Source organism: Dendropsophus ebraccatus, chromosome 9, assembly GCF_027789765.1.
Source record: "Dendropsophus ebraccatus isolate aDenEbr1 chromosome 9, aDenEbr1.pat, whole genome shotgun sequence".
Taxonomy (NCBI): Eukaryota; Metazoa; Chordata; class Amphibia; order Anura; family Hylidae; genus Dendropsophus; species Dendropsophus ebraccatus.
In genome coordinates this window covers 119,616,786-119,629,025 of record NC_091462.1, presented here as the reverse complement: position 1 = coordinate 119,629,025, position 12,240 = coordinate 119,616,786, and the positions used below count along the sequence as shown (strand labels likewise).

Genomic DNA, 12,240 nt, shown 5'->3' with positions numbered 1-12,240 from the left:
ATCATTCTACTGTGATGGTAGCTTCTTTATGGCCAACATCTTGTGTTTTGCAGACAAATTGTTAAGATGAATCTAATGGCTACTTATGATGAATTTTGGGAGTTTCTAGCATCTTAACTGTAAGGAAGATCTTTAAAACCTATAAAGGTCTATGGCCATTATATCTCCGGAAATGGTGGCTATGCTGTAATTTCTAAATCTCTATCCCAAGACCGAGAAGTTGTGAAAAGCTGAGGAGCAAAGAAACAACACACAGGGAAGATGGTCTTCCAATATCTCCACCATCTCTTCTTACCTCAGGATGAGGACTTCACCTTCAGCCCCCACGGCCAGGTCTGGCAGATTGTCACCTGTCATGTCATAATTCCCAGTCAGTGATCTTCCAAAGTACATCAACGTTCTTCTGACCTGCCAGCTGGGGATACGCTGCAGAGCACAGAGGAGGCCAAAACAGTCAGCCATTCTCTGGTAGAGATCTGGTGGCAGATTCACTTTGCTCAATGTACACATGACTGCACTTCATTGACGCTCAACAACCTTCATGTAATGTCACATGGACAGGGGGACAAGCAGACCCTGCAAAACCCTTAGGTCTCAGTCCATCAGTGTTTCCTCACCTGTATATAAGAAGTTTTAAAACCCCCATTCTTGCCGGAAAAGATGTACACAGCACCGTGATGGTTATCCTCGCAGGGAGCACCCACCGCCAGGTCGCAAAACTCATCGCCAGTCAAGTCTGGAAGGATGGAGATAGCGGAACCAAAATGACCCACTGCCTGGCTGCTGTCTCCACGAAGAGTCCACGGACAGGTGAGGCTGACATTTGTGTAGTTTGGGTCATGAGAATCCATTACCTAAGGCCAACAATGGATACCATGCAAATGATTACAAAAAACCAGGTGAGGGCTCAACTGTGCTTCACTTCTATGGGTTTGGAGCTACTTGTGATCATACTATGGTCCCTTCACTGCCCTAGACTGGTGGTCGCTTACAGAACCTATTACACGTCTCGGACAGGTAAGTATGACTTTTTTATACTCATCAGCCGCTGATTGTGGATCTTCTATTACAGGGAGTGATGTGGGATTGGTGGCTGATCATCTTTGAACTGAACGACAATGATCAGCTTATGATCGGCTCCTCGGCTGATTGTTGTGTTTATTAAACCATTCTGCCTGGTTAGGTAGATAATCCCTGTGTGCTAAGGACCCTGCTCAAAAAATTATTGAAATTTTCCAGTTGTAAATCCTTATTGATTACATTGGAATGCGATGAGAACAATAAAACATAAAAATGATCAATGTAAATCAAAATGAACATCCCATGACCTCCCTACAAGGCCCGGGCATGCTCCTTATGAGGTGTCTGTATGAATTCCCTACAAGGCCCGGGCATGCTCCTGATGAAGTGTATGTATGACCTCCCTACAAGGCCCGGGTATGCTCCTAATGAGGTGTCTGTATGACCAGGGCCAGCTTTAGGGTAGATGGCGCCCTGTGCAAAGTTTGTTTTCAGCCCCTCCCCAGCGGCGGGGTCTTCTTCCTTCCTCCGAACAGGTGATATAACAGACGTGATGCGTGCAGGAGCGTCTGCTATGTCAAGGTAGGCAGGATTCTGAGCAGATTCCGCAGCAGGGGCTCCGTATGGAATACTACCACTTTTACTCAGTGTGAGCACCGCCATACACTGGCTACAGACACCCATGTACTGCCATACACTGGATACAGACACCCATGTACTGCCATACACTGGCTACAGACACCCATGCACTAAGTACAGACACCCATGCACTGCCATACACTGGCTACAGACACCCATGTACTGCCATACACTGGCTACAGACACCCATACACTAAGTACAGACACCCATGCACTGCCATACACTGGCTACAGACACCCATACACTAAGTACAGACACCCATGCACTAAGTACAGACACCCATGCGCTGACTACAGACACCCATGTACTGCCATACACTGGATACAGACACCCATGCACTAAGTACAGACACCCATGCACTGCCATACACTGGCTACAGACACCCATGCACTGCCATACACTGGCTACAGACACCCATGTACTGCCATACACTGGCTACAGACACCCATGCACTGCCATACACTGGCTACAGACACCCATGTACTGCCATACACTGGCTACAGACACCCATGCACTAAGTACAGACACCCATGCACTGCCATACACTGGCTACAGACACCCATGCACTGCCATACACTGGCTACAGACACCCATGCACTGCCATACACTGGCTACAGACACCCATGCACTGCCATACACTGGCTACAGACACCCATGTACTGCCATACACTGGCTACAGACACCCATGTACTGCCATACACTGGCTACAGACACCCATGCACTGCCATACACTGGCTACAGACACCCATGCACTGCCATACACTGGCTACAGACACCCATGCACTGCCATACACTGGCTACAGACACCCATGTACTGCCATACACTGGCTACAGACACCCATGCACTGCCATACACTGGCTACAGACACCCATGCACTGCCATACACTGGCTACAGACACCCATGCACTGCCATACACTGGCTACAGACACCCATGCACTGCCATACACTGGCTACAGACACACTTGTCTAATCTTGTATGGTGCAGTCTCCTCACCTTCTCCATCCTTAGAGAGGGTCAGGACTTCTGGCCTCATGGTCATCAGGATGGCAGGCAGAGCACAGACACCCCTGCAGACAGCTTCCAGGCCTCCATGTGCTGTCTGTGCTGTGCAGCCTGCCGTGCTGCTGTCATCATCCTCCCTCCTCCCCCAAGTCCCGACAGCAGGAGGAGGAAGCTAAATGAAGCTACACAGGAGGAACAAAATGAAAGTATCCTGCTCTGCTTCAGGTGGGGGCCGGAACAGGTAACACCAGGGAGGAAGAGCCCGGGAGCGTACTAATACTGACAGACACAGGGGACGGAGCGTACTATTACTGACAGACACAGGGGACGGAGCGTACTATTACTGACAGACACAGGGGACGGAGTGTACTATTACTGACAGACACAGGGGACGGAGCGTACTATTACTGACAGACACAGGGGACGGAGCGTACTATTACTGACAGACACAGGGGACGGAGCGTACTATTACTGACAGACACAGGGGACGGAGCGTACTATTACTGACAGACACAGGGGACGGAGCGTACTATTACTGACAGACACAGGGGACGGAGCGTACTATTACTGACAGACACAGGGGACGGAGCGTACTATTACTGACAGACACAGGGGACGGAGCGTACTATTACTGACAGACACAGGGGACGGAGCGTACTATTACTGACAGACACAGGGGACGGAGCGTACTATTACTGACAGACACAGGGGACGGAGCGTACTATTACTGACAGACACAGGGGACGGAGCGTACTATTACTGACAGACACAGGGGACGGAGCGTACTATTACTGACAGACACAGGGGACGGAGCGTACTAATACTGACAGACACAGGGGACGGAGCGTACTATTACTGACAGACACAGGGGACGGAGCGTACTATTACTGACAGACACAGGGTACGGAGCGTACTATTACTGACAGACACAGGGGACGGAGCGTACTATTACTGACAGACACAGGGGACGGAGCGTACTATTACTGTCTCCTGGCATCTGCTCCATGCTCTGGACACTCTGGCCTCCTCCATGTCTCCTGGTGTACTGGCCTGTCTCCTGGTATCTGCTCCATGCTCTGGACACTACAGCCCCCTCTATGTCTCCTGATATCTGCTCCATGCTCTGAACACTACGGCCCCCTCTTCCTGGTGTACTGGCCTGTCTCCTGGTATCTGCTCCATGCTCTGAACACTACGGCCCCCTCTTCCTGGTGTACTGGCCTGTCTCCTGGTATCTGCTCCATGCTCTTGTCACTACGGCCTCCTCCTCTTGGTATACTGGCCTGTCTGCTGGTATCTGCTCCATGCTTTGGACACTACGGCCCCCTACTCCTGGTGTACTGGCCTGTCTCCTGGTATCTGCTCCATGCTCTGGACACTACGGCCCCCTACTCCTGGTGTACTGGCCTGTCTCCTGGTATCTGCTCCATGCTCTGGACACTACGGCCCCCTCCTCCTGGTGAACTGGCCTGTCTCCTGGTATCTGCTCCATGCTCTAGACACTATGGCCCCCTCTATGTCTCCTGGTATCTGCTCCATGCTCTGGACACTGCAGCCCCCTCCTCCTGGTGTACTGGCCTGTCTCCTGGTATCTGCTCCATGCTCTGGACACTACAGCCTCCTTCTCCTGGTGTACTGGCCTGTCTCCTGGTATCTGCTCCATGCTCTGGACACTATGGCCTCCTTCTTCATGTCTCCTTGTGTACTGGCCTGTCTGCTGGTATCTGCTCCATGCTCTGGACACTACAGCCTCCTTCTCTTGGTATACTGGCCTGTCTCCTGGTATCTGCTCCATGCTCTTGTCACTACGGCCTCCTCCTCCTGGTATACTGGCCTGTCTCCTGGTATCTGCTCCATGCTCTGGACACTACGGCCCCCTCCTCCTGGTGTACTGGCCTGTCTCCTGGTATCTGCTCCATGCTCTGGACACTACGGCCCCTCCTCCTGGTGTACTGGCCTGTCTCCTGGTATCTGCTCCATGCTCTGGACACTACGGCCTCCTCCTCCTGGTGTAGCGGCCTGTCTCCTGGTATCTGCTCCATGCTCTGGACACTACGGCCCCCTCCTCCTGGTGTACTGGCCTGTCTCCTGGTATCTGCTCCATGCTCTAGACACTCTGGCCTCCTCCATGTCTCCTGGTATACTGGCCTGTCTCCTGGTATCTGCTCCATGCTCTGGCAACACAGCCCCCTCCTCCTGGTGTACTGGCCTGTCTCCTGGTATCTGCTCCATGCTCTGGAAACTATGGCCCCCTCCTCCTGATGTACTGGCCTTTCTCCTGGTATCTGCTCCATGCTTTGGACACTACCGCCGCCTCCTCCTGGTGTACTGGCCTGTCTCCTGGTATCTGCTCCATGCTCTGGACACTACGGCCTCCTCCATGTCTCCTGGTGTACTGGCCTGTCTCCTGGTATCTGCTCCATGCTCTGTAAACTACGGCCCCCTCCTCCTGGTGTATTGGCCTGTCTCCTGGTATCTGCTCCATGCTTTGGACACTACCGCCGCCTCATCCTGGTGTACTGGCCTGTCTCCTGGTATCTGCTCCATGCTCTGGACACTACGGCCCCCTCCTCCTGGTGTACTGGCCTGTCTCCTGGTATCTGCTCCATGCTCTAGACACTCTGGCCTCCTCCATGTCTCCTGGTATACTGGCCTGTCTCCTGGTATCTGCTCCATGCTCTGGCAACACAGCCCCCTCCTCCTGGTGTACTGGCCTGTCTCCTGGTATCTGCTCCATGCTCTGGAAACTACGGCCCCCTCCTCCTGATGTACTGGCCTTTCTCCTGGTATCTGCTCCATGCTTTGGACACTACCGCCGCCTCCTCCTGGTGTACTGGCCTGTCTCCTGGTATCTGCTCCATGCTCTGGACACTACGGCCTCCTCCATGTCTCCTGGTGTACTGGCCTGTCTCCTGGTATCTGCTCCATGCTCTGTAAACTACGGCCCCCTCCTCCTAGTGTATTGGCCTGTCTCCTGGTATCTGCTCCATGCTTTGGACACTACCGCCGCCTCCTCCTGGTGTACTGGCCTGTCTCCTGGTGTCTGCTCCATGCTCTGGACACTACGGCCTCCTCCATGTCTCCTGGTGTACTGGCCTGTTTCCTGGTATCTGCTCCATGCTCTGGACACTACGGCCTCCTCCATGTCTCCTGGTGTACTGGCCTTATCGCTGATCATTTCTACCTGTTTGTGTCTTGACTTTCATTGTTTAAGTTTTTTATTTTTTTTTGAGCAGTGTATAATTCACGGACTCTCTCCAGATCCCAACTCTGTTACATCATCCCTATAATTCCTGGGTGCAGAAGCTTTAGAGATGCATCATCAAAGGGCATCGTTGGTCCAGGACCGAGCTCTGGAGATGGATCAGTGAAGAGCATCATTGGTCCAGGACCGAGCTCTGGAGATGGATCAGCAAAGGGCATCGTTGGTCCAGGACCGAGCTCTGGAGATGGATCAGTGAAGGGCGTCATTGGTCCAGGACCAAGCTCTGAAGGTGGATCAGCAAAGGGCATCGTTGGTCCAGGACCAAGCTCTGGAGATGGATCAGCAAAGGGCATCGTTGGTCCAGGACCAAGCTCTGGAGATGGATCAGCAAAAGGGCATCATTGGTCCAGGACCAAGCTCTGGAGATGGATCAGCAAAGGGCATCACTGGTCCAGGACCAAGCTCTCGAGATGGATAATCAAAGGGCGTAGCTGGTCCAGGACCAAGCTCTGGAGATGCTTCATCAAAGGGCATCGTTGGTCCAGGACCAAGCTCTCAAGATGCATCATCAAAGCGCGTAGCTGGTCCAAGACCAAGCTCTGGAGATGCTTCATCAAAGGGCATCGTTGGTCCAGGACCAAGCTCTCAAGATGCATAATCAAAGGGCGTAGCTGGTCCAAGACCAAGCTCTGGAGATGCTTCATCAAAGGGCATCGTTGATCCAGGACCAAGCTCTCAAGATGCATCATCAAAGGGCGTAGCTGGTCCAAGACCAAGCTCTGGAGATGCTTCATCAAAGGGCATCGTTGGTCCAGGACCAAGCTCTGGAGATGGATCAGCAAAGGGCATTGTTGGTCCAGGACCAAACTGTGGAGATGGATCAGCAAAGGGCATCGTTGGTCCAGGACCAAGCTCTGGAGATGGATCAGCAAAGGGCATCATTGGTCCAGGACCAAGCTCTCAAGATGCATCATCAAAGGGCATCGTTGGTCCAGGACCAAGCTCTGGAGATCAAACGACCTGCTTGATTCTGAGCAATAAGTGGACATGTAAACTAGTCCATAAGACTCCATATTGGATGTATAGAATAGCAGGCCCGCTTCTGCCATGAGGCGGAATGAGTATTCCGCCTCAGGCGGCAGATTTTGCGCCCCTGCAGGGGGCGGCAAGATTTTCCCCGCCGCTGTCATTTTAGCTAAGTTTAACTTAGCTAAAATGACAGCCACAGCACAGGCTCACCAGACCTCGCGAGTCGCGCTGCTCACGGTCACCACCGGCGTCTCCTCGTCGTACCGTCGGGCCGGCCATTCCGACGTCACCCGTCACGTGACCCGGCTTCCTTCTTCTGATTGGTTAAGTGCCTGCGCCATGGACGTCCGCCGCGGCGCTACTCAGCTGAGGTCACGAGACGTGTCCAGGAAGAAGAAGTGCAGTTCGGGTCTTCGTCTGCGGAGGAGAGGTTGCCGTGCGACTTGGTAAGTTCCTGGGGTGGGAAGGGGTTTGGATGGGTGGCGGGCGGCTTGCAGAGGTGCGGAGGTGCGGGGGTGGGTTGTGGGGGGATCTGTTAGTTTTTTCCGGGTTGGCAGTCTATTGTCATTATGAGGAGGTCTCTGCATTGAGGTGGTCAGGGCCTCTGCAGAGACCTCCTCATAATGACAATAGACTTAATGCTGCCAGGGCCTTTGTTTGCTGCTTTTTCACTTCTTTTTTTTTTTTTTTTTTTAACAGGTACAGACTGGACTACTTCGAAAGAAGATTTTTACATTTTTTATTTAATAAAAGGGTCAACGAGGTGTCTCTGGGGAGTTTTATTTCAATAAAGAGCTTTTTGAAATTGTTTTATTTATTTTTTTTTACTTATTTTTGGCTTGGTAGTGGAAGCCATCTAATAGATGGCGTCCATTACTAAGCCAGGCTTAGCGTTAGCCAGTAAAAGGGCTAACACTAACTCCCCACGCTTATTACCCCGGTACCCACCACCACCAGGGGTACCGGGAAGAGCCAGATACCGTCAGGCCTGGAGCACCAGAAAATGGCGCTCCTGGACTGGGCGGCAGCAGGCTGGTGTTATTAGGTTGGCAGTGGCCAAAATAAATGGCCCCTGCCACCCTGATAGCGTCCGGCTGCTGTTGCTTGGTTTTGTATCTGGCTGGTTATGGAAAATGAGGGGGACCCCACGCATTTTTTTTTCGATTTATTTATTTATTTATTTAATAAAACATTCATGGGCCCCCTTATTTTCTATAACCAGTCAGATACAGAACCAAGCAACAGTAGCCTGACACTATCATGGTGACAATGGCCAAAATAAATGGCCCCTGCCACACTGATAGCGTCAGGTTGCTGCTGCTTGATTTTGTATCTGGCTGGTTATGGAAAATGAGGGGGACCCTATGTATTTTTATTTACTTATTTGATAAACTAATGCATGCTTTCGCCCCTTCAGTTTCCATAACCAGTCAGATACAGAACCAGCCAACAGCATCCTGACACTATCAGGGTAGCAGTGTCCAAACATAAATGGCCCCTGCCTTCCTGATAGTGTCAGGCTGCTGCAGCTTGGTTGGTTATGGAAAATGAGGGGGACCCCACACATTTTATTTATTTAATAAACTAATGGATGGGGTCTCCCCTATTTTCCATAACCAGACAGATACAAAACCAAGCAGCAGCAGCCTGACACTATTAGAGGCAAGCGCCATTTATTTTAGTTATTGCCAGCCTAATAACGCCAGCCTGTTGCTGCCTAGTCCTGGATCATCATTTTCTGGCGTTCCAGGCCAGACAGTATCTGGTTCTTCCAAGTACCCCTGGTGACAGTAGGTACTAAAGGTAATAAGCATGGGGGTTAGTGTCAGCGCTTATAATAGCCAACACAAAGCCCTAGCTTACTAATGGATGCCATCTATTAGGCGGCTTCCACTACTAAGCCAAGCATAAGTAAGAAGAAAAACAATTTAGCAAAGCTCTTTATTGAAATAAAATACCCCCAAGAACCCTTGTTGACCCTTTTTCATTAAAAGTAAGAATCTTCTATCTGAAGTAGTCCAGAATGAAAGTATTAAAAAATGTAAACAAAATAAAATGATACTTACCTGCCCTTGGTCCACCTTTATCAGTCCCTAAGGGTCCATTTACACAGAAAGATTATCTGACAGATTATCTGCCAAAGATTTGAAGCCAAAGCCAGGAATGGATTTGAAAAGAGGAAAAAAATCGCAAGCTTTCCTTTATTACCTGTTCCCTGTTTATAGTCTGTTTCTGGCTTTGGCTTCAAATCTTTGTCAGATAATCTTTCTGTGTAAATGGACCCTAAGGGGTCATTTACACAGAAAGACTATCTGCCAAAGATTTGAAGCCAAAGCCAGAAACAGACTATAAGTAGAAGTCAGGTCATATAGGAAAACCTGAAATTTCTCCTCTTTTTAAATCCATTCCTGGCTTTGGCTTCAAATCTTTGGCAGATAATCTGTCAGATAATCTTTCTGTGTAAATGGACAAATGTGATGATTTGCAACACCAGTAGATTTTGCCAGACAATCCAGGCTGTGTGTCAAAATCTGGTGCCACCTTTTGCTCTTTGCTTGAGGCATTCAGCAGAAGTACAGCAAACCTCATAGAGCTGTGCCCTGTAGCCAGCGCAACGAATTCGCACCTGGTGAATATAACCATGTACCACATGGTTATATTCACTGCTGTGGTGTGGTTATGCATTTGGTATATTTACTGCTGATATATATATATATACACAGTGGTACCTTGGTTTAAGAGTAACTTGGTTTTAAGAGTGTTTTGGTGTAAGAGCTCCGCTTATTACGTCATATCTACGGTCAACAATGACACAAGAAAGACTTGTTGTTCTTGGGGGGGGGGGGGGGGGGGGGGGGGGGGCGCCATTTAAATTTTCGCCTCAGGCAGCAGAAAAGCTAGAATCGGCCCTGAGAATAGAGTAGCATTTTTCCCCTCGGGCCCACGTGTATTGTAGACTCAGTGGGGAAAACCATCACTGCATCTAATTACTTCTGCGTCCTACTATTATAACATCTACATGTAGTCTAGGTCTCACCTTTCTGATGGGACACAAGTAAACAAGACCATTTGGAGAGTCAGCAGAGAAATGTGTCGGAGCTCCAACCAGAAGTAGAGCGTGAGAAGAATTCACATGGAGCGAACTAAGGACAGAACCAAAATAGGACCCGATCTGAAGGGACAGAAACATCAATGTGACTGTGACAAGAAGCTGAAAAGCTTCATGAGTCCTGTCCACTCTATGTATTCTGTCTACTCCACTCACTATATGTCCCATCCACTCTATGTATTCTGTCTACTCCACTCACTATATGTCCCGTCTAGTCTATGTATTCTGTCTACTCCACTCACTATATGTCCCATCCACTCTATGTATTCTGTCTACTCCACTCACTATATGTCCCGTCTAGTCTATGTATTCTGTCTACTCCACTCACTATATGTCCTGTCCACTCTATGTATTCTGTCTACTCCACTCACTATATGTCCTGTCTATAGATGAGCGAACCTGGTTCGGGTCCATCCGAACCCGAACTTTTGGTATTTGATTAGCTGGGGCTGCTAAACTTGGATAATGCTCTAAGGTTGTCTGGAAAACATGAATATCTACTCCACTACCTATATGTCGAGTCTCCTTACTATATTTCCCTATCTACTCTGCTTACTATAAGCCTAGTCTTCTTTAGGTAATGTCCTGTCTATTCCATGTATTCTCTTTCTTACTCCCCTCAATATATCTCCTCACTCAGCTCGTCTTCCATCACTCATCATGTCTATATGAATTCTGATGTATATAGGTTGCCACCTTCTCTATAATAACTATAATTCTCATCTGCTGTCCATCTGCCATCACCTGCTTTCCTGTGACTGTGGCCACTTGACTCCAAAGGACTCGGTTTGGGTTTCTTCTATAGATCACGACCCTCCCCAGATTCAGGAACCTAGGTGCTCCAATGGCTATTAAATCCTGATTCACCTGCTGCATGGCATAACCTGGTGACCATAATGGCAATACCAAGAAGATAGCATAATCACTGATCACAGATCTCGTATTCCACGTATGAGCGGCTTATATAGTCTCTTTCTTCTCTCACCCATATAGGAGTCCTTCATGTCAGACCCATCAGGAGCAGCTTGTATCCATGTGGCCTTCTCCTGCCCAGTCCGGTAGCTGTATGCCCCTCCTGCCCAGTTATTAGCACCAACTGCTCCAAGGATCGCTCCATCCTGAGGAATGAAAATATAATATATGTTTTTGTCTTCTTCAGTCCAGTAAATAGATTCTGTGGCTCTGTCTGGATTGTGGGGATTACCTGGATATACAGTGACCACACATGAACAATGACTTAATCCTTACCTGTGTTAACAGTGCACTAAACCCTTCTTGAGAAACCTCCATCTGAAACCTATCTCCACTTCGAGTCTGCATGCCTGGTGATAGAAGAGGCAGAAAGGAGAGAGGTAAAAGAGGACAGAGGATGTAAGGGATAAGAGATAGGACAAGCAGACAATATGGAGTAAACAAGGACATCAATCAGACTGAGAATAGAATGAGGATGGAGGAATAACGATAGATGAGGAGAAGGGGGAGGAAGACGTATTAGGGATGGAAAAATGAAGATAGACGAGGAGAAGCTGGAGGAGAAGAGACTGAAGGTGGAGGAATGAGCAGAGATGAGATCATAGAGGAGAACTGACTGAGGATGAATGACAGAGGACAGATGAGAAGATGGACGAGAACAGACTGAGAATGGAGGAATGATGATAGATGAGGAGAAGCCGAAGGAGAACAGACTGAGGATGGAGGAATGATGATAGATGAGGGGAAGCCGAAGGAGAACAGACTGGGGATGGAGGAATAAGGACATGAGGAGAAGCCGAAGGAGAACAGACTGGGGATGGAGGAATGATGATAGATGAGGGGAAGGTGGAGGAGAACAGACTGAGGATGAATGACAGAGGACAGATGAGAAGATGGACGAGAACAGACTGAGGATGGCGGAATGAGGACAGATGAGGGGAAGGTGGAGGAGAACAGACTGAGGATGGAGGAATGATGATAGATGAGGAGAAGCCGAAGGAGAACAGACTGAGGATGGAGGAATGATGATAGATGAGGAGAAGCCGAAGGAGAACAGACTGAGGATGGAGGAATGAGGACAGATGAGGGGAAGGTGGAGGAGAACAGACTGAGGATGAATGACAGAGGACAGAGGATGGAGGAATGATGATAGATGAGGAGAAGCCGAAGGAGAACAGACTGAGGATGGAGGAATGATGATAGATGAGGAGAAGCCGAAGGAGAACAGACTGGGGATGGAGGAATGATAATAGATGAGGA

The 12,240-nt window shown here is 49.5% G+C and overlaps 1 protein-coding gene across 4 annotated transcripts in view; it reads right to left on the bottom strand.

Moving 5' to 3' along the window:
- The window catches only part of LOC138801675 (integrin alpha-M-like), an 84,351-nt gene that overhangs the window by 52,419 nt on the left and 19,692 nt on the right, over positions 1 to 12,240 (bottom strand). For 3 of the 4 annotated variants that reach the window (XM_069984732.1, XM_069984733.1, XM_069984736.1), the window contains exons 10-15: positions 11,257 to 11,330; positions 10,994 to 11,126; positions 10,753 to 10,892; positions 9,937 to 10,071; positions 618 to 854; positions 296 to 426 (exon numbers count right to left, since the gene is read on the bottom strand). In XM_069984732.1, the coding sequence (XP_069840833.1) occupies positions 296 to 426; positions 618 to 854; positions 9,937 to 10,071; positions 10,753 to 10,892; positions 10,994 to 11,126; positions 11,257 to 11,330 (850 nt within the window). The remainder of the gene's footprint in view (positions 1 to 295; positions 427 to 617; positions 855 to 9,936; positions 10,072 to 10,752; positions 10,893 to 10,993; positions 11,127 to 11,256; positions 11,331 to 12,240) is intronic. The other variant, XM_069984735.1, reaches the window with a different exon arrangement.